We start from the raw sequence: 21,703 nt of genomic DNA on the forward strand, positions 1-21,703 counted from the left end.
CCATAAAAAAGTTTTTGTTGGTCAAAATTATATGTAAGGCCTTTCTACAAGATATATCACAAATGTTAAATAGTATAATAAGAGATAATCACAATCTAGACCTGCTCCAAAAATGTGAGAATTCTGTCTGCAGCACTTGTTACAAGATTCATGCGGGTACTCCCATTTCAAAGTACACGAAAAAAGATTGTAGGAGTGGACCCTGTACATCTGAATAGAGGCACTGACAGTTGGTTATGCTTCAATCATGTCAGATGCTGCGTGCTGCAGGAAAAGTAAGTATGTTGAAAGGTTATAATTTATTGTGCCTGTCTGTGTCTTATCCTTTTCAATATCTGTAAGCTAGAAAACAGGGCACTTGCATGATTTGCGACGAATCTAGAAAAGCGCCTTCATGCTTGATTTTGACATCAAAAAATGCAAAATCACTTGGTGCAATTTTTGTCTATCAAACTTGAATTGCTGTGCTAATTTGACATCTAGTTCAATACTTCAATCATGATCTTGGGATACTTATTGAACGTTTGTTACAAATTATGTGATTTTAGTAACATATAATATTCATGAACAAGGTGGTGGTTCACAAACTGCTAGTGTTGTCCACTTTGGCTTTCAGCCTATCACCATACTTGGAAATACATGGTGGAAAAGTCAAGTCCTCCATCTACTACTCCAAATATGGACCACACTTCCATTACCATTACAAAAAAGAAACTAACTTTTGTGTCTTATCTTATTCAACACATTGGGAGCAAAAGACAATGAAATCTAAAAATTGCACTTTGAACTGGTTGAGCAAAATTAGAGACTACGTAGAACAGCATATTGTAAACTGAATCTAACTGAATTTGTGAAATTTGGGTGTTGAAAAATGGAAAATGCTGAAAATGTGGGGCTTGAAACTGGAAAAGCTGACAACGTGGTGCTTAAGGACAGCTGCAGAGCTTGAAAAGGATGGTCTACTTGCTGCCCATTCCTATACCACCTCTACATGTTATCAGTACCCCAACTCTTAAATGACAAACCATTTTAGATCATTCAAACACTTTTTCTTGAGTGAAATTTTGTGTAGAATCTGAATCTAAAATAAAAAGTGCATGATTACCAACTTGAAATTTTCCCCCAATAGCTATGTACAGGCTCATTTTTGCCCAAAAATTTGTCAAAAAAAAAAGGTCTGTCAAAACTTGGAGGTTTATGGCCCAACAAACCTAAACTTGCTCTTGAAGGAGGTATTGGCTAGAACAAGTTTATGTTTGTTGGGCCTTAAAGCTCACAGTTTTGACAGACTTATTTTTGTGCGAAATCCATGAATTTTTGCACGCCCTCAAAATTCTTAGGGGCATGGGTAGAAAAAATGGGTAATTTGGAAATCAGATTCGTGGGAAACTTTGCTATTTGGAGGGAAAAATCTGCCTTAATAATAAAGAAATGCATTAAAAACGGTGGGAAATTTCTCAAAACTGAAGAGAGATTAGTGGAAATGTGCATTTTTCCAGCCCTGCTTAGGGGAGGGTAACTAATTGGAGGTTATTATTTATTCTTTAAACCAAATTTACTTCATGTCTTTATCACTATTTAGCTATTGATATTCTGAACATAATGACACTTGAATCATCCTGATAACTCATACCATAGTGGAGATATTGCTTCTGTAAGTTCAAATCGAGACAAAAATAATTGCATTTTTTTTTTCCAATTCAATTGGCACCGGGACCTGCAACTTTCTGACCCTCTTACAAAAATGAAGAAGTTGATTTATCCACCTGTTTTATCATACATTAGGTACTTTAAACCTCAATGCCAAATTGTCTAAGTTTCTTCACATGATCTTCTGTGAGTGATTTCTTAACCTCGTCATAGACTATTATATCTTTAATTTGGGTGTAGGGATACCTGCGTCGAACGCAATCCATGCCCAGATGGTAGTATGTGTGGTTTAGTTGGTTGCTCCTCCTCTTCTCACCTCTGTCCTTGTCGTACCATTCACGGTGGTCGAATCTCCGAAGTATAAGATCATTTGGTGGTGTGTTCAGTCTGTCTGCAAAACGATTTCCGCACCCGTAACACATCCTGATAACCCCAGCCTTGAAGCATACTGAAAAAGGCTGGGGTGATGCCACTGGCTGGCTGCTGCTACTACTTTGAGTATCAGACACCTGAAGGGGTGGAACGGTGCGTTGAACCTTTTTACTAAGAACATTGTTGGGTCCTTTTCTTTTTGATGCATTGCCCTTTTTACCTGCTCCTGTACATTGCTGGTGGAGGAGGTTGTTTACAAGATTGACAGTGGACGATCTTTTTTTTTTGCATTGATGGAAGCGATGAAATCCGCTAGTCTTCCACATTTTTCTGCCACCGCAATTGTATGGTGGCAGAATAGCTTGTCGTGAAAGACAAATGAATTGCACTTTAATATTTCACATGCAAACTCATTTTTCTTTCGCTCTGTCACCCCTATTGGCACTTTCCCACCAAAGCACATGTATGAGTCCTTCTTGAGTGGGATAGGGATGATGGAACCCTTGGTTCCAAGTAAGACACCAGCCTGATACCACACTTCATTGAGTTCATGTATTGTGAATCCCCCTATCCCACTCTCATCTGGGCCTATCGACAGCACTTCTACATCATCTTCTACAGAAGGTGGCGACACTTTGGCTTTCTTTGCATGCTGTTGCCTTTCCTCCTTGCTCATGGCGGCCCACTCCACTTTATTGAGTTGCAGGTGAGCATATTGCTTGGCAAGTCTGCGATCACCACTTCCATGGAGAGCCAATTCAAGTTCCTTGTACTTGGAATCTACAAAGTCTTGTAGTGAAGTGCAGATGTTTTCCCAGGTCATCTTCTTCTTATCTGTCCAGCGCTTGATCATGGCATTCAAAGACTCACAGTCATTGGTTGTGTACTTTGTAGCATCACCCATACCTGCTTCAAGGCGAAGGGCTTTTAGCATTGTTTCTCTCACCTCACTTGCCTTGTACTTAAGAAACCACTCAGAAAATTGAGGGGGTTTGTCGGTCTCCTCTGTCTCCAACTGGTCCCAGATAGTCTTCTGCAAGTTGGACAAATTGGAATCAAAGTCTTCTGCAGACTGACTGTCTACGAGTCCTTGGTGATGGACATCTAGAACTTGTTCACCGTAGATTGATCGTAAAATACGGCGCTTATTCTTCCTCACCCCTAGTGTCTGCAGCTTCTTTGCGCAATTCTGTTTATGGTGCAGCATGCACATCAAGTGGGTAGAGTTTGCGAAACTCTTACCACTTTCAAGACCCTTCACTAGCGCCTTCTCTCCATCTGTCCCATAAAAATGTATTGTTTTGTCTTCTATGAATGTGGAGAGCCGTTGGGAAAAATATCCATATGTCTCAGCATCCCTCTTCACATGGATCATCATGGGCCCTGGCATTAATACCTGCTTCCCATTTTCTTTGTTTACATACATTGGGTGCCGAAATGAAGAAGCAGTGAGGAGAAAATCACCCAAGTCATATGTAGGGTCAATACTTAGTATTGTTTTATCAGTGCAGCAAAACATCTTCACATCATTGGCCTGCATGTCTGTGCAAAGGAATACCCTTGGCTTCGGGCCTCCTCCATCGTGAAGGAATTCAACCCCTTTACAAAGTCACCCTTCATGTTAAGCTCAAGGACCCTCTGAAAGTTGGAAACTCTATGCTCACTAGAGCTATGCCTATATATTTGCCAACTGTCCCGAGGAACAGAAGAAAAGGATTGTATATTTTCTGATCCCCTTCCTTGTCAAACATGCTGTTGACTACTGCTTGTGCTGATCCTTTTTTCTGTGTTGTTTTAAGCTCTGCTATAAGCAATTTTTTGGATCTGATAAAGGGTTCAGCATTCTTCTGGTCTTTGCTCCTACCATGTGGTGTTATAACCAGCTTCCCTTTTCTCCCTTTCCACTCGTAGCGAACAATCACCATGTGGTGCGCTCTTTTGCCATCTTTGTGTAGTTCAAAGAATCCTCTCGTGAACCCTGGCGAGTCCTTGTGTCTCATATACTTGCGTACCAGGGTGTACTCTTCATTCCCCACCAAAACGTTTGTTTTGGTATATGACGGTTTCTTGTACTTTCCAGTCTCATCGCAAGTAAGATCACCACCATGTCGAAGTGAACGTGTGTCCACTAAGAATGCATAATTTTGATCACATCGAAGCGGGACTGTTGTATTGACCGCATCTTTAGCGTTAAGTAAGGACATTGCGACTTCATTCGAGTCCTTAAAGAATGTTGCCTTGCTGTTCATCATTACTTTCCATTTTTGAAGTAAACTGGTTTGCTGTCACTAGCGTCAGTTTCACTACATGTGCTATCACTGTCCGTATTACTGTACATTTGGACACTATTCAGACAGTCCCAATCAGAGGGGCTATCTCGGCTATCTCGTTTGGTTTGCTTTTGTACTTTTCTTTTCTTTCTCGATACTTTGGCACGGGCTGGGGAACTTTCCTCTCCTCTTCTTGGGACTATTATAAATGGGTGTTATCCATGAATCTTTGATAACCAAGCACCTGTAACATCTGTGCCTACTGATTTTGGCCTGTACCTTTTTTGGCTAACATGACTGCTTCCATGTGCTTTTGCAGTACCATTTTGGAACTGAAAGAAGCATCACAATGCTGGCACCAGAAACTTTCCCTTACAACTTTGATACTTCCATCGCTCCCTTCATCATTGCTACTGCTGGTGGACAATTTCCTTGTAATGGGAATATCTTCACCCAAGGATAGTCTCATAGCAGTATCCACTTGTTCATCTTCTGACATCAGGTGTACAGATCTGCAAAATAAGAAAAACAATGAAAAAATATAATAATACACATGTACATCATTCAACTTAAAAAGTACATGAGTCTGTTGGCAATCCTCAAATAAACCATCAAGTACGCGTGGCCAAAGCACCTGGTTCAGTCACAAAACTGCCAGGCGCATTTGCAGAGGAAAAACACAAAATTGCTCCTGGTCCGGAATTACTTACATCTAGCCCTCTTAGTTGGAATTTCTGCATAGATGATTCGCAATTAGTTTTTGATGTTTGAGTTTGTTTTGTTCCTCAGTACTTACTTTTTCATGCGAGTGCTCTCATAATTGTCTGTTACCCAATTTTGCAGTGTGTACAAAGATGCAGGCCAATGACTATGGTTAACATTTTCTGCCAGCCACCCACATACACTCACATCACTCACAGCCTAGTCCCTATGGGCCATATTGCTTCACAGACGACACAAAGAATTGGAATGCTGATGCCCCCTTCCGCTTGACAGAGATAAGTAGTTCACACATGAGCATCTCATTTTTAATTTTATTGACAATTCTTGCATCCCATTAAATGAATGCGGTTGTATTGAGTAGGGGCCCGAGTTACATGGTGGGGATTGTGACAATATCATACCTTAAACTTCCAATAGAAGAAGCAACATCATCCACATCATCATTATCTGAACTTTTACCAGGTGATTGAATATCAACACCAGCATTAACCACATGCTTGGAAGTGGATGATGACCGACTTTGCTGATACTGCGATGTTAGAACATCAGATTCACACTCATTGTCATTGGATTTGGCATCACCAGCAACCTGTGTACGGTAAATAAAAAGGAAAGAAGATGACAATAATAAACAAAACAAATAGCATAGTATACACAAGCCTTAATTTCTTGACTTGTGGAATGGTACCTGTAAATGTATCACCCTCTCCCAAATTATTGAGGGAATTTGCATAAAGTTTACGCAGACTGTTATTGACATAATTAATGCATCATTACTAGAAGGTAAAGGACCAGCTCAATGGAAAGATACCAGTTTTTAAGCAGACTCCCGCTACCAATAAACTATGTGTGCAGTCTCTAAGTGTCAGGATAGTCAAACAAAGATCTGGAATTATGTTGATAACCTCCCTTTGGTGAAAAAAATGTATAACGTACCACCAAGTGTCATGTAATCTAGGTAGGAAAGATCCCGAACCGCTGATTTGCATATTGCGATCATTACCTTGCACTTGTATGCTGTCAACAAGGTTGGACTTCTCGGAGTTACCATCCAAAATTACTTCAAATGGGGTTGTTAAATAGTTGATAACATTCTGAAGAAGGTAATTAAATGGGATGTTCATTCTACGTGAAATCAAAGCTGCTGGTCTCAACTCACCGGAATTACTCATCCACCAGCGGTAAATGACGCTGCCACATTTACATTATGGCACTAAGGTTTGACTTAAGATCTAGAGGGTTATGGTGCGCAATAGGGTCATTTATGTATGACCTCCCTGTCCTCCCATTAATGTTTGGAATGGATTTAGTCTGATTTTGACATCGCCTATAGTGAGATATGGTGAGATAGTGAACCCTAGTTGGGTTAGCATAAAAGCGTATAGAGTCAGTAGACCAAGAGTTGCACATACCACATTCTCGGCACGTCTTACGCTATCACCATCTGACAAATTGCCATCACTGCCTTCATCCTTCTCACTTCCTGTTTCACTAATGGATATGAAAGAAAGGAAAGTATTCAAGTTAACAAATCCTATCAAAGTTATTCATTTCAGTCATCAGTGGCATAGCGAGAGAGGGAGGGGCAACTGTCCCACTGACAGTAGCTCTGCCCCCCTCTCATACCCCCACCCAATTAAATCAAGAAAAAATGAGCAACTACAGACAGAGTTGGAGAGCTAAAAAACAAATTTGTCTGTTTCATCCTTTAATGACCTTTGATCAAAAATTATTACACAATATACTAGAGAAAACAATTTACTATGTTGACTTCTAGAGAAATTAGTTTTGAATTATTAAATTGTGGGGTGGGCTTATAAAATGGTGATGTTTCAAATAATTTTGTCCTGCATTTGATTTTATGCAGGTTGGTCTCCTGATCATTTTGACACCAGTTTTAGGAAAATCGGCCAAAGAGTAAAAACTTTTTTCATGTACATTTGAATAGGAGTATCCAAATGAACTTTGTAATTGGCACTGTGGATAAACTACAACTCATAGAATGATCAGATTTCTTGAGCAGGTTTGTATTGTGATTATCTCTACACCTACACACGTGAAAATAATGACACTCGAACAATTTGTGACAATCCTTAAAAAGCACCCTAAAACTCATGCTGAATTTTGACCAAAAAAGACCATTTGTGGATAAACACTTTGTCTGATTGTATTTTAACTTGCGAAACTGATTATTTTACATTTAGTTAGACATTGTACATATGACAGTTAGTCTTCCAGTACCTGAAATGGGTGTTTTGAACACATATTTCATTTTTTTCTTGCATCTTATTCTACCCTGCCTAAATTTGGTTTGGGGGCAGCACCATTTTTGGGGGGGGGGGGCAGTTTTTATGAAATTGGTTGCAAAATAGTCACAATCCTGCAAAAAGAATCAAGATGCAGGACAAAAAAAAAGAAACATCACCATTTTATAGCCCACCCTACAGTTAAATCCCCATAATGGAGTTAGGTTTAGATCCCTTATCTAGGGATAAAACCGTAAACCCAGGATAAGGGCCTTATCTTAGGTTATGTCGCCTTATCCAAGTTATCATGCCTTATTTATGGATGAGGATTGTTAACTGGGGATAAGGACAACATTATTCTACGTTGACGTCCCTTAATATATATGGGGATAAGGCTCCTCCTTATCCTAGGTTTACATCCATTATCTAGGGATGAGGTGGTAAAACCCAAGATACACACACATTACCCTAGGTTTACGATCCTTATCTATGGATAAAGCGACTTATTGGAGTTTTTCTGCCCTATATGGATAAGGATCGTTAACTGGGGATATGGGCCGCGTTATCATGTAGGTGTACGTCCCATAGGCCATATCTGGGTTTTGGTTTGTAAACCCAAGATATGAAGGACCGTTATCCTGGGTTTACCTTCCTTATCTTATGATAAAGCCGTAAACCCTGGATAACAATCCTTATAGGGATAAGGTACCTTATTGGAGTTTTTCTGCCTTATCTATGGATAAGGATCTTTAACTGGGGATAAGGACCGCGTTATCCTAGGTTTACGTCACTTACAAGGGGCTAAGGCTTCTTATCCTAGGTTTACGTCCATTATCAGGGGATAAAGCTGTAAATTCAGGATAAGGGCACATTATCCTAGGTTTACGATCCTTATCTATTGATAAGACCCTTATCTATTGATAAGGCGCCTTATTGGAGTTTTAAGGACATTATTATGGGTTTACGTTCCTTATCTGTGCATAAGGCCGTAAACCTAGGATAACGTTCCATTATTTAGGTACAAGATGCCTTTATGGAGTTTTTTCTACCTTATCTATGGATAAGGATCTTATCTGGGGATAAGGGCCACATAGGTTTACATCCTTTAAACTGGGTTTTGCAAGTGTAAGTGTGTCATTTTCGCCTTAACCCTAGATAAGGATTGTTAACTGGGAATAAGGGCCATGTTATCATAGGTTTACGTCCCTTATCTGGGCTTTGATTTGTAAACACAAGATAAGGACCATTATCCTGGGTTTACGCTCCTTATCTTAGGATAAGGTCAGACACCCAGGATAAGGATGACGATCCTTATCTAGGGATAAGGTACCTAACCGTGCATCCTTAAATATTGGTGTTTTTCCACCTTATCTATGGATAATGATCCTTATCTGGGGATAAATTTCGAGACCATTCACCTTTCTTGCCGTTTGTCACCTTGAGTGACCTTCTGTGTACACGAACCTCCTCCGATAAATTTCGATGCGTGTCTAAGAAAATAGTCTTTTCCAAGACTTGCATGTTTGTTGCAATGTAATATCTCCCGAGATCTGAGACTTGGTACAAGACTACGAATGTTTACGAAAAAATCGCCACCTTTTTCCGACGATATTTTGTGATCAATGTGTGATATTTCGAAGGATAATATCTTGATTTCTTTACAAAATATGTCATAGCATTATTGAAATCTTTGTTATGAACATTTGGAAAGCTGAATGCCCATAGTCTATTCCATGACATTGTAAATTAGAGAGCAAAATGTGATATGATCAAGCAAAATCAGTCTAAAGTCGGTGACACTCAATTTCTAGTTTCCTACGTAATATTAACAAGCATCAAATAATTTACATTTTGCTGAAAACCTCATCAAAATCGGACATTTAGTTCCAAAGATATGAGTAAATGAAGGTTTTGAAAAACAATAGGAAACAAAAGGAGTTATTAACGTTTACGGCCTATATCTCAAAATCAATATTGCCGACAAACGACTGATGCAGCTTGATCACATCACATATATGGTGCTTACCGTGTCGAATCTTAAACAGCTTTGAAAACTATTCAGCTTGCTGCGAGCCCAGTACTGTGTATCACACATAACTGGGCTCGCAGATCTGTGAGTACCTTCTGTGCAGGGGTCGAAATACAAAATATAACTTACATGCACAACTCTGAATTTTAGCCAAAAATTGGCTGATTTACCCAAAATTTTACATGCACTGTATGCACAGGCCAATTTTTACATGCACAGAGCCAAAGTTACATGCATATGTGCATGTGGTATTTCGAACACTGCTTCTGTGTTGTTGCAATGTAATATCTGTCGAAAGTGTCGAGATCTGAGACTTGGTACAAGACTAAGAATGTTTATGAAAAAAATTCGCCACATTTTCCCGACAATATTCTGTGATCAATCTTTAACTTTTCAAAGGATAGTAGTGTGTTGATTTCTGTACAAAATTGATATGTCATATTATCATGACATGATTATTGAAATGTTATAACAAATAGTAAAATGAACAGACTCAGTACACCGGTCGATCTTACCGCTTCCGATGTTGATTAAGATACTTCTTGCATCGATCCCGAGATGCGGAAAAAACCAATAGTCATTTTGTCCCACATAAATGAATAAATAACAAAAAAACCCCGATCCCCCGGTGGACTCACCCAAAAGGTGACGTCACACCATATGATCGCCCCTTATCCTCCTTGGTCTCCGACTGACACAGACGTGCCTATCGATTGTTCATAGCACTGTGTATCAATTTCTCGACCAATGCGAGATATACGGTTGTAGTTTCACACCTTAGGTAAAACCAAACCGGTATTGTTCGGCTGAGGATAGTTTTGACGGCATTTTCTGGCGAAAAAAGTGACAAAAACGATCCAAAACTTAGCTACATATCGTGCCTCCGTTTGTATACGGGACACACGAGCAATTCAAAATGGCCGCTTCGTTGGCGCCATTCATTTTGTTTCCCACGTAAAACAACCATTGCAGCCTGTAAGTTACAATAGATGTTTGTACATACACATTGTATTTCATGTACGGTAGGTTATTGTTGCTATGTTAGGGTGATTACTCTATCGTTATGTCTTCATTACCGTCCGATAAGACGAGTTAATCAGATATTCATACGGTGGGGATTGGTAGGGACCCGTCTGACATTTTAGTAATAAAGTTAGCCAGTCCTTACTTTACCACTAACGTTAGCGACCAGCCTCCGTGCTCAGGTTTGCTTACTGGGCTTGAGTCGCGTGTTGGGGGGGTAGTGCCCCTCCCTTTCTCCTCGCTTCGCCTCGGCCCTGTCGGGCTTGCCCTTCCCTGGTGACGGAGCGGGACCCACACCGCTCTGTTTCACCCACAGGAGTGCTCACGATCTTCTAGATGTCTTTCTTTTGCTTAGGACTCTCCGAGTTCCAGCTTGACGATTGGGATAGGCTCCGTCCATCGCCATAAGACGAAGAAGAAATCTACCAAGGGCACTGGTAAGGTCGACACGGTGGATTCTGCTGTGACAGCCCCTATGGGTCATGGCAGGTCTGCTTAAGGGGGCTCCGTCCCCGGACAAGCAGGCGGTTCCTTCGGGACTGCTAAGCGCGTCCAAAGGCTCAGCAGCCAGCGAAAGCACTGACTATACGTCGGAGCAAAGTAGCAGGCAGCAGAGCGGTAACCACCAGCGAAAACCCTAGCGGGTTTTGCAGCAGGAGGATACCAGTCGATCACGGTAGATTCTGCTGTGACAGCCCCTATGGGTCATGGCAGGTCTGCTTAAGGGGCTCCGTCCCCGGACAAGCAGGCGGTTCCTTCGGGACTGCTAAGCGCGTCCCAAAGGCTCAGCAGCCAGCGAAAGCACTGACTATACGTCGGAGCAAAGTAGCAGGCAGCAGAGCGGTAACCACCAGCGAAAACCCTAGCGGGTTTTGTAGCAGGAGGATACCAGTCCTCTAGCCAAAAATCCTCACGGGTTTTTAGCAGGAGGACACCCGCCTGTTGCAGGCATATCTACGGGCTCAAACAGCCACAGTAGTAGCCAGCGACGGGCAGCATGCAAGGGTACCCGGGCTTGCCTGGGTTGAACCCTAGCATGCATGGGTTCAGCAGAGACGATACCGCGGCTAACGCTGTGGGTGTAGTCTTAGCAGAACCAACTGGGGTTGTCACACGGCAGCGTTCCATGGCGGGACCGCCGAGTGATACCCTGGGCCCTAGAATAGCTGCTGGCTGTCCACAGGGACTGGCTGGCGATTATTCAGGGTTGGGCTCGCAGTCTCTCGCGCGACAGCGACCCAGGTGCATTCGGTGGCAGCTACAAAGGCGAGCTACGGCTTGACTTCAGTGGTAGCCGCTATGCACCCGCCCATAGCTGCCGTGAGTGGTCCGCCACACACAGCGACCTTGGGCGAAGCTCTAGAGGGTACAGTAAGTAGCTTGAACAGCCTAGCTGATCAACAACCCACTTATGTCCTCGAGAGCCAGCGGAGCATGGGTGATCCATTATCGTCAATGGGTCAATTACCCTCTCTTGATCGATCACTGTCAAATCAACAGGGCATAGCTCCATTGATTGACGCTGCCTATTCAGGTGGCGGGTGATTGATCGGGGGTATGCACGCTCAGCTACCCGTGGTACTAGGCAAGCTCCCTCTAGCCAAGGGACAGCCGGTATAGCGGGTACCCATACACACGCTTGATCCCTTGCGGGGAACGCAGTGAGGCATGGGTACAGTGGTCCACAGCCGGGAGCCCTCACGGGCACCTACGCTGGAACCACGCATACAGCGGCATACAGCCGGGAACCCTCACGGGTAACGGCGCCGGTACCACGCCAGCACACAGCTTGATCCCCAAACAGGGAACGCAGTGTGGCGAGGGTACAGCGGTCCACAGTTGGGAACCCTCAAGGGTACCCACGCTGATACCGCACCGGTACCGCAGCACCCGCCTTAGTCGCCACAGTCTCTGTGGCAACAAGGGGGGGAGGCGGTGCTGGTACTGCAGTACCATGGGGTTACCCTGGCGGCGGATCCTTTCAGGGTCAGCTGCCGGCTGGGTATGCCCCGTGGTACCCGCCGCAGGGTGTTTCTTCCACGACCTAGCACCGTGGCAAGTGTCGCCAGCGATGGCCACGCAGTACCAACATCAGCTGTTGACCAGGCCAGCCGGCATGGGGCTAACCCAGATCTTGATCAGGGTAGGCCCGTGCTGCTAAGCGCTAGGACGACGGCTGCGAGAGCATGCGGACCCAGTGGTGCCATGGCGGATACCTCAGGGTCTTGCGGGAGTACTCCCTCTTCTGCTGGCAGGTAGTCGGCGAGCCACACAGTGGTTATGCCTTCTTACCCGCTTTCAGATGCCCGTCCTCAGTTACCGTCATCATCGGAGCATGATACGGATACTGTGGGCGAGGGAAAGGAGTCGGAAGCTGAGTCCGTAGTGACATCACTACAATCTCCTTCCCCGCTGCCCGCGAGGGGAGCAACAGCACACTGATCTTCCTCCGGACACCCCGTGAGGGGAGTCCATGGAGGAGGACCAGGGATCCTTTCAGTAGGATGCTCAGCTGCTGCTTCCTCACAGGGGACGCCTGCACTCTCATTCCCGCAAACCTCACGGGTAGATATCGTGGGGCTGTCGAGCTCAGTAGAGCTATGGCGCCGCGTGCTTGCACGCTTCCTCTGCGTGTAAGGCGGGAGGACCACGGGACCTACCTGAGGGGATCCGAGAGGGGCCCAGATGTCCTCAAGCGTAGCACGCTCAGACAACATCTGAGCTCTTCCGCGAGGTGAGCCTATTAGCGGTGCTAACAGCTAGCCTCAACGAGAGCTCCATTGGCCTAGCCCATAGGGTGTCCACTCAGCGCCGGGGGGTGGGGCCTGCCACTCCAATCGCTCAACGCGATGGAAAGGCAGGGTCCTTTTTCTCTTTGGATGCTTCTGCGCTACGGTGGAGGACCGTGCAAAGAAGCTACCAACGGCAGCACTCTGCAGCGGTCGGAAGCTGCCCTTGCCATGGGCAGGAGCGCCGACTTCAGCAGGCCGTGCACCACCAACAGTACCCGAGCCCACTACCTCTGTAGCACCCATTTCTGGGAGGCGCAAGGGTAGCACAGGAACAGCTGGCAAGCCCGAAGAAGAGCAAGCGCTCTTCCAAGGGAAGCTAGGCAGAGCATTCCTGGGGGCTCAGCGGTTTTTCCACAGGGGAGCTCCCAGTGGATTCGACCGCTTATGGCTTTCACCCAGAGGTGGGAAACCATCTCTTTGAGCGCCTGGGTATGGTCAGTGGTGAGTGGGGGTTACAGACTGTCAACCCAGTCTCCCCACGTTCGTCTGCACATTTCATAGGTCCACAGTCGTGCCGTCAGACGGCCCCCAGCGTCGGGCACTACTGACAGGGATCACACAGCTTCTCACGGCGGGCGATTGTCCCGGTCTACCCCCGTTCTACGGTGATCTTGGAGCCATTGGCTCCAAGGAAGACCGGCGACGGGAGCCCCATCCGGAACCGCAGGCTGTTGAACACGTTCTTCAGGCCCAAGAGGTCCAGAATGGGGACTCTCGCCTCGGTGCTAGCCTGCCCCATCAGGGGCATGGGAACAGCATCGCTAGATCTCTCGGACGCCTATCTGCATATGCCAATCGCCTCTCAAGATCGGAGGCATCTGCGCTTCTAGGTACAGGATCAAAATTACCAGTTTTGATACCGGCCATCCGGCCTGTCCATCTCTCCCAGGGTGTTTAACACTCTTGGTCAGAGCGGTCGCAGCGTACCTGAAGCACAGGGGTGTCAACATCAGTTGCTACCTGGACGCTTGGCTCATATACGGACGCACTCCACTGAAGACTACGGGTCTCATGGGGTTGATAGTCCGTAGGGTGCGGGACCCTGGATTTTTGATCAGCTCAAAAAGTCCAGCGTGGTCCCGACGCAGACACCACTATTTGTAGGGGCCCAGATCACCCTCACGGAGGGGTTCATGTGCTCTCACCCGAGCGGGTGATTTAACATGGTGCGGTGTGCCTGACTCTTGGCCGAGTCTCGGCAAAACCGCTGTGGCATGGATGAAGGTGGTAGGCCTAATGGCCAGTATGGTAGACCTCGTACTGTACTGCCGCTTTCTACGTTAGGCTTACCCAACTACACCTTCTAGCCTGCTTGCAGGCCCAGTCGTCACCAATATCCCTCGCGGTTCCGTTGTCGGAGATCGCGCGAGAGGAACTCTGGTGGTGGACCCATCAGCCCAATTTGACCCAGGGTGTCAGGTTTCCTGCACCCCGGTATGTCACGTAGTGACGCGACCATAGCGTCAAAAGCGGGGCTGGGGGTCCACATCCACGGAGACTCCGTCTCGGGCCTCTGGGGGCCATAGAGACAGAGTTTCACATCAACCTCCCTCGCTCACGAGGAGGTGATCGTGGAATCACATACCGTTGTCCTGACGGATAACACAACCGTGGTAGCCTACCCCAACAGACAAGGGGACTCCGGGCCACCACGATTGAGCCTGCATGCACGACACCTGATAGGGTGGTGCAAGTTCAGGCAGATTACGATGAGAGCGATACACATCGCGGGCGTCACCAGCATCCTCGCGCACAATCTGTCACGAGGAAGGGTGTCGGGACCAGCAGAATGGTCCCTTGCTCGCAGAGTCGCTCAGACGATCTTCAAGGGATGTACCACCCCTCGAAAGATCTGTTCGCATCTCATCGCAATCATCCACTGCCGTGTACTGCTCAAGGGTCGCGGACCCCCAAGCATTCCGTCGCCCGTATTCCATAGTGGCGTATGGTGATTTTTGGTCATTTTTGCGAAAATTGGCACATATGTTTTTAATGACGTTCTCTTTAATTCTGCTAAATCTCAGCAGTCAAAATTAGCTAATTAATTAATAATTAATTAATTAATTTGGTGTATAGTAAGGAAAATGGTATTTCGTGTATGTCATAGTGACGTATGGACCGTACGACAGTATGGAAAACATTTTTTTTCACATTTCGTTATGTTCAAGTGGCGTACGCACTGTACGTCAGTATGGAAAACCTATCTTTTCATTTTTCATGATTATTTCAACACCGTCGCACCGACCGTGACGCCAACAATGAGGTAAAAGCAACCGTGCGACAGTATGGAAAACGTCTTTTTCACCTTCTGTTATTTTCATGTGGCGTGCGCACTGTACGTCAGTATGGAAAACGATTTTTCATCTTTCATGATTATTTCAATACCGTGCCCAACAATGAGATAAAAGCAACTGGCATACAGGTTATCTATATCATGATTTTAATTTTATTGTGATGTCAGTTCAAAGTTTTTTTTTAAATCAAAATTATTATTCAATAGAAACGTCAGAAATAAGTAGTAACGCCTTTATCAACACTATTCTAGTACAGATACATTAATAATAATTATTTTGATTTTGTTACTGGGCCTACAAGCTATGCATAGCAGATTGCATAGTAACTAGACGCCACTGGCTGTACAACCCCTATTCTGATGGTAAGTAAAGTTAAATAAATAGCATTTTCATGAATTTAGAAAATAATAATAATAATAATAATAATATTAAAGCACAATCATGAAGCAGGAGCCGTAGTGTAGCATTATTTTTACATTATGGTCGTTCTCCAGACTGACATGTTTGTATAAAAATCTTAAGCTTACTTACATCATACCGTTAGTCAATATCACCTAGGCCCTAATATAAGTATGATAATAACATCGTAACGTCACTGATGTTACTGATATGATATAGACTAATAGTTAATGAAAGGCATGTAATCTGATGGTCTACGTGATTACTATATACTTATTAAGAAATATTGACGCAAACACTATGTGTACCACTGACCCTGTAAACACATAATACCTACTAGTTTAATACTGCGTGTACTTGCTGCATTAGGTGTGCAATTTAGTATAAAGCCAGTTGGCTTACAGTATGCCCCTATCGGGCTAAATACATGATTATTTAAAGACTTGGTACATTTATGTCACTCAGTTAATTTACGCCACTAAATGTTACTGATAGCTAGATATGTTCTTACAGTTGTTAAGCTTTAAATGAAAAGCAAGTAGTCTGATGGTCTATGTTATTATCATACTTAATCATATTGACGCAAACAATATGTGTACCACTGACCCTGTAAAGACATAATAAGTACTAGTTTAATTAGCGTGTACTACGCTGCATAATAGGCGTACAATTTAGTATAAAAGCCAGTTGGCTTACAGTATGCCCCTAGGCGAAATACATGATTATTTAAAGACTTGGTTCATGTATGTCATGCACTCAAATGTTACTGATAGCTATAGACATGTTATTACAGTTGTAAAGCTTTAATGAAAAGCAATTAGTCTGATGGTCTATGTTATTATTATACTAAGGGACCGTTCATAAACACTTGTAAGGGGGGGGGGGGGCTGATGCAAAAAAAAATTATCGCGAAAATTTTTCGGGGCCCCCCTTTACAGACCATGAAAATTTCAGGGCCCCCCTTTTTCGACATAAAAATTATCGGTCAACCCCATAGAAAAGCATATAAACTCCCATTTTCCCAGGAAAAATTGTGGTCATTTTTTTCAGGGACCCCCCTTAGGAGGGTGAAAAAATTTCAGGGCCCCTTTTTTGCATCAGGCCCCCTTTATAAGTGTTTGTGAACGGTCCCTTATATTAGGGCCTAAGTGATATTGACGCAAACTTATTATTATTCTTAGGCAATATTGACGGATAAAATTAAGTGTACCACCAACCCTCTAAAACATATAGGCCTACTAGCTTAATACGTGTGCACTCGCTGCATTAGGTGTGCAATTTAGTATAAAGCGAGTAGGCCTACAGTATGCCCATATAGACGGCGAAATACATGATTAGTTATAGATTTGGTACATGTATGTATCTGAGTTAATAGTTACGCCACTATAAATGTTACTGATAGCTAGACATGTTCTTACAGTTGTTAAGCTTCAATAAAAAGCATGTAGTCTGATGGTCTATGTTCCCAGCAAACACAAAAGCGTTTTAAAACGTTTTAAATAAGTTATCTTTTGGGTTTTGGTGTAGGTAAAAACGTTTTAATAACATTAAAATGTCGGGTTATATAAAGGTCATGATAACATTTTAAAACGTTTTGTATGAAAACACACTACAACAATATTTTTAAATGTTTTCAAAAATGTTATTGTAAACTATTTTTACAAACATTTTTGCCAAATATTGTGTCAATACTTAAATAACATTATGTTAAAATGTTTGAACCCAGCAAACACAGAAATGTTCTTAAAATGTTTTTTTCAAAACCTTTTAATAACATTTAAATGTCGGGTTATAAAAGGTCATGAAAACGTTTTAAAACGTTATTGAAAATATTTTGGGCAAACATTTTTCGCAAAATATTTTTTTAACTAAAATAACATTCTGTTTAGAATGTTTTGTACCAAGTTTTCAAGAATGTTTTTTGGAATGTTATTAAAAGCGTTTTTATACCCTTTATATAACCCGACATTTAAACGTTTTCTGTAAAACATTTTTGTTTGCTGAGCAGTAGATTATCAAAAATGTTTTTTAAGGTTATGAAAACGTTTTATACTCTTAATATACCCTTTATACAACCCGACATTTAAACATTTTTTTACAACCTTTTATAACCTTTTGCGAATGATGTCGAAAACGTTTTGTGTTTGCTGGGTTATTATCATACTTTTATGAAGTAAAATTATATTGACGCAAATACTATGTGTAGGCCTACCACTGACCCTGTAAACACATAATACCTACTAGTTTAATATGTGTACTGCTGCATTAGGTTTGTAACGCAGAGTATAAAGTGAGTAGGCCTACAGAACCAGACGAAATACATGAATATTTACGTTTTTTTATTTTTTAAATGTATGTAATTTTAATCAGAATTATGCGGTACATTTGTGTAAAAACTTAAAATAAGCATGTTGGTTTCAGTGACATAGGCCTATATGGTACAAGAAATACTATGCTCAAAATGTCATGTACGTATGCCTTTTCCGTTTGAAGAATACTGAAAGCTAGGTGAATGTTGCAATGTGTTTGTTTGTAAACGTTTAATGGATTGCAGACTTTACGTTAAAAGCATTGCACATGTTACATAACACTACTTCAATTTACAAGTAGCTACTGTTATAAAGTTTCCCATTAGTACAATGTGTGGATTTATTTGATTTCAGCTGCTTCATGTAGATTTACGCTTTACCTAGAACACTGTAGACATGGAAATACAGCGTGACAGTGATGAGGAGGAGTGGAGTGAGGACGATACCAAGCCGCTTAAACAGGTGGCAAGCCTTGAGTGGAGTGAGGAAGATAACGTGCCACTTAAACAGATAGCAGGCCTAGAGTGGAGTGATGAAGACGAAATCCCTCTAGCTGTGTTATACAGACAATAAAGGTATGCATTATTGCCTTCGATCCAAAGATGATACTCTTGATCTAAGGGACGGTGTTGATTTTATTTTGGATTTGTGATGTACGTATAAGAGAATAATTTTCAAAATATGAAACCTTTTTCTGAAAAAGGTACATGTATAATAACAATTTGTATAAACGCCTAAAGTGTTTAAAAAGTGTTACAGCTAGGGATTTACAGTGATGAGTTGTGAAGCAGACTGAGATTGCTGTTGCTGAAGATCACTTAGATAAGATAAAATAAGCAAGTGTCGCTTATGAAGCTTGTGAGTCGGTGATTGTATAAACAAAGCAAAACAAAACAAACAAGAAATAATAACAGTTAACTTTCTTTTTTGATAACAGTAAAACCATGAAAAGAAGATTTTAAAAATGACTCAACAATCTACTATATACTAATACGTAATCAAATCAGAAGATTAAGTCTGAAAATTAGTACAATTATAATGACAGCAACTACCATGATTACAGAGACTAAAAGTAATATATAATTCTATCTTTAATTAGGAGAATGTACCCAAGCTCAAGAGTCACAGGAAAATGAAGGTAAGCTATTAAAAAAATTAATATATTCAAAAACAAAATATAAGAAGCAGAGTAAAATGACGAATACCGAAGCGCAAGAGGAAGAAGTTAATGCTGAAAAGTAGCACCATGTATAATAATATTATAACAGCATACTAAATGTGCAACTAGATTTGTTGAAATGGAGTTTTTAAAAAAAAAATTTATTGTCTACATGGTTCTTTGTTTTAGACTTTGAAGCAGCTGCAGGTCGTCCACACTATGAGGAGACTACAGATTCAGCGACATCCTCAAACCAAAACCAAAAGCGGCAAGAAAATGAAGGTAAGCTACTAAAATTTGATAGGCCTATATTCAAAAACAAAATAATAATGATGAAAAATGAAGGGCAAGAGAAAGAAAGTTAATGCTGAAAACTAGCACAATAATACTTATTTTAGAACAGCATGGTCGATACAATTTATGTATATCAAATTTGCAACTAATTATTTGTTGACATATTTTTGTTTTTGTTTTAAAGTTTGTACATGATTCTTTGTTTTAGACTTTGAAGCAGCTGCAGGTCGTCCACACTATGAGGAGACTACAGATTCAGCGACATCCTCAAACCAAAACCAAAAGGGCAAGAAAATGAAGGTAAGCTACTTACGATGTAATATATTGGAAAAGAATATGCTACGTGGAGATGTTTATGATGAAGAAGTGGGAGATGTATTATGAAAACATAATTTTAAGTAAAAGAATGAAGGAACCAATGCTTTAAATAATAATAAAGGAAGAAAGACAGGGAAGGAACAATAGGTGAGTCAAGATATGTTTATGACAGAGCCGCTCCATACAGTTTTTTTTTCTTTTTGTCTTTGCTTGCCACTCAATAAAGGTCAATGCTGTACTTTTGATTTTAAATTTAAGGTCACATGGACAATACTGATAGCAAGGATGGCGATGAGGTGACGGATATGGACACAGATGAAGACTTATGGAACATGAGTTTGTCTACTGGTAAGATTTACTTTGTAGCAAAGTTAAGTCGTATCACTATTTTGGTATATAGATGGGGTTGTCCTACATAATACTTTTGCCACTTTCGATGCCACGCAAGCGGGTAAATGTTTACATTTTCTTCAGTCACTCAGTACAATATTGCTCTGTATTAAAATAGTAAATGTTTACTTGGTTGTGGTGCTGTTAAATCCTATCTACATTTGTAGTTTGTTTTGTTATCTCTGAGTATGCCAAGATATTTTTTTTTTCAAAATAGCTAGACGTATACACGGATAAGCACCGCCACCACTATCAAAATAGTGTGTCAACCGAGGGGACAAGACTATATAGTTACCTATATTTTTCTGACCGACCCACCCACCCCAAAAATCCCGGCACTGGAGTGCACGCAAACATTTTTTTTTCATATATCATAGTATTGCTAAAACGACAGAATAACTAAGAATATGCCTATACAAAATGAAGGTATTATCTTTCTAATTTTACAGAAGAGGAAAGCAAAGAAACAGACAGCCAGGACAACACAGACAGTCAGGACGATACACCGATAATATGTACAAACATAGAGTGCAGAGACGAAGCAACGCGACAGCATGTAACAGGTGTTTGTCGCTGGTTTGCAGCCAACATTGTGAGAAAGGTGATTGCTCTGAGCACAACTTTTTTTCCAAGTTGATATTGCGGATGAAGTTACTACTGGAAGTAATATACAAGGTATAACTTTTAATGACTGTAGTACTAGTAGTAGTAATGATAGTGGTACACAAATTATTCAGTTTACTGTCTATACTAGTGGTAATGATGCAACAAGTGATATCATGAATAACGTGCAAAACATACCCATTCAGAATAAAAGTATTCAACTCCACTCGGGCATAAAACAAGAAACCTTAACAACTATCTCGGAAAATGCAGAGGTCGGTGAACTGGAAGAGAATCATCAGGAAACACCAGATAGTTCCCAATCTGCAAACCACAAACCAGAAGATTTCAAAGTAGATGGTCAAAGTGAAGAGCGGGTTAGCCCCTATGTTCAAAAAATAAGGGTCAACAGACAACAAGAAACCTTATCAACTATCTCGGAAAATGCAGAGGTCGGTGAACTGGAAGAGAATCATCAGGAAACACCAGTTAGTTCCCAATCTGCACACCACAAACCAGAAGATTTCAAAGTAGATGGTCAAAGTGAAGAGCGGGTTAGCCCCTATATTAAAAAAATAAGGGTCAACAGACGCCTTGATAACAAAAAACGAAGGAATAGCGGCATGCCATATGTGAGTAACTACAACGGTAAGTCTTTGCCAGCCAGAAGGGACCTTAAAGTGGGATGTAAGGGTCACGACGCTTCTAATACAAAGGCTTTTGAGTGTACCAACTACACACAAGTACAAAGAAAGAATATCCAAGATTCATATTTTGGACTTGCTGATCTTCATCTTCAGAGAGCATGGATAAAGAGACACGTGCAGGTCAC

At 42.1% G+C, this 21,703-nt stretch overlaps 3 protein-coding genes and 1 long non-coding RNA gene across 4 annotated transcripts in view; 2 read left to right on the forward strand and 2 right to left on the reverse strand.

Annotated features, from left to right (window-relative positions):
* LOC140152770 (cyclin-dependent kinase 2-interacting protein-like) overlaps nucleotides 1-21,703 on the reverse strand; it is a 50,685-nt gene that overhangs the window by 13,703 nt on the left and 15,279 nt on the right. The gene's annotated exons all lie outside the window — the stretch shown is intronic.
* LOC140152769 (ribokinase-like) overlaps nucleotides 1-21,703 on the forward strand; it is a 45,998-nt gene that overhangs the window by 7,774 nt on the left and 16,521 nt on the right. The gene's annotated exons all lie outside the window — the stretch shown is intronic.
* On the reverse strand, nucleotides 2,276-4,271 carry LOC140151665 (uncharacterized). The gene is given in 3 exon segments (XM_072174000.1): nucleotides 2,276-3,509; nucleotides 3,581-3,758; nucleotides 3,761-4,271. Coding segments are annotated over 3 exon segments (1,923 nt in total).
* LOC140152771 (uncharacterized) lies at nucleotides 18,659-19,847 on the forward strand. Its single transcript, XR_011859045.1, has 4 exons — nucleotides 18,659-18,682; nucleotides 19,207-19,245; nucleotides 19,456-19,548; nucleotides 19,769-19,847. It is a non-coding gene; the product is annotated as an uncharacterized lncRNA (long non-coding RNA).

This window comes from Amphiura filiformis, chromosome 5 (genome assembly GCF_039555335.1).
Source record: "Amphiura filiformis chromosome 5, Afil_fr2py, whole genome shotgun sequence".
In the NCBI taxonomy this organism is placed as follows: domain Eukaryota; kingdom Metazoa; phylum Echinodermata; class Ophiuroidea; order Amphilepidida; family Amphiuridae; genus Amphiura; species Amphiura filiformis.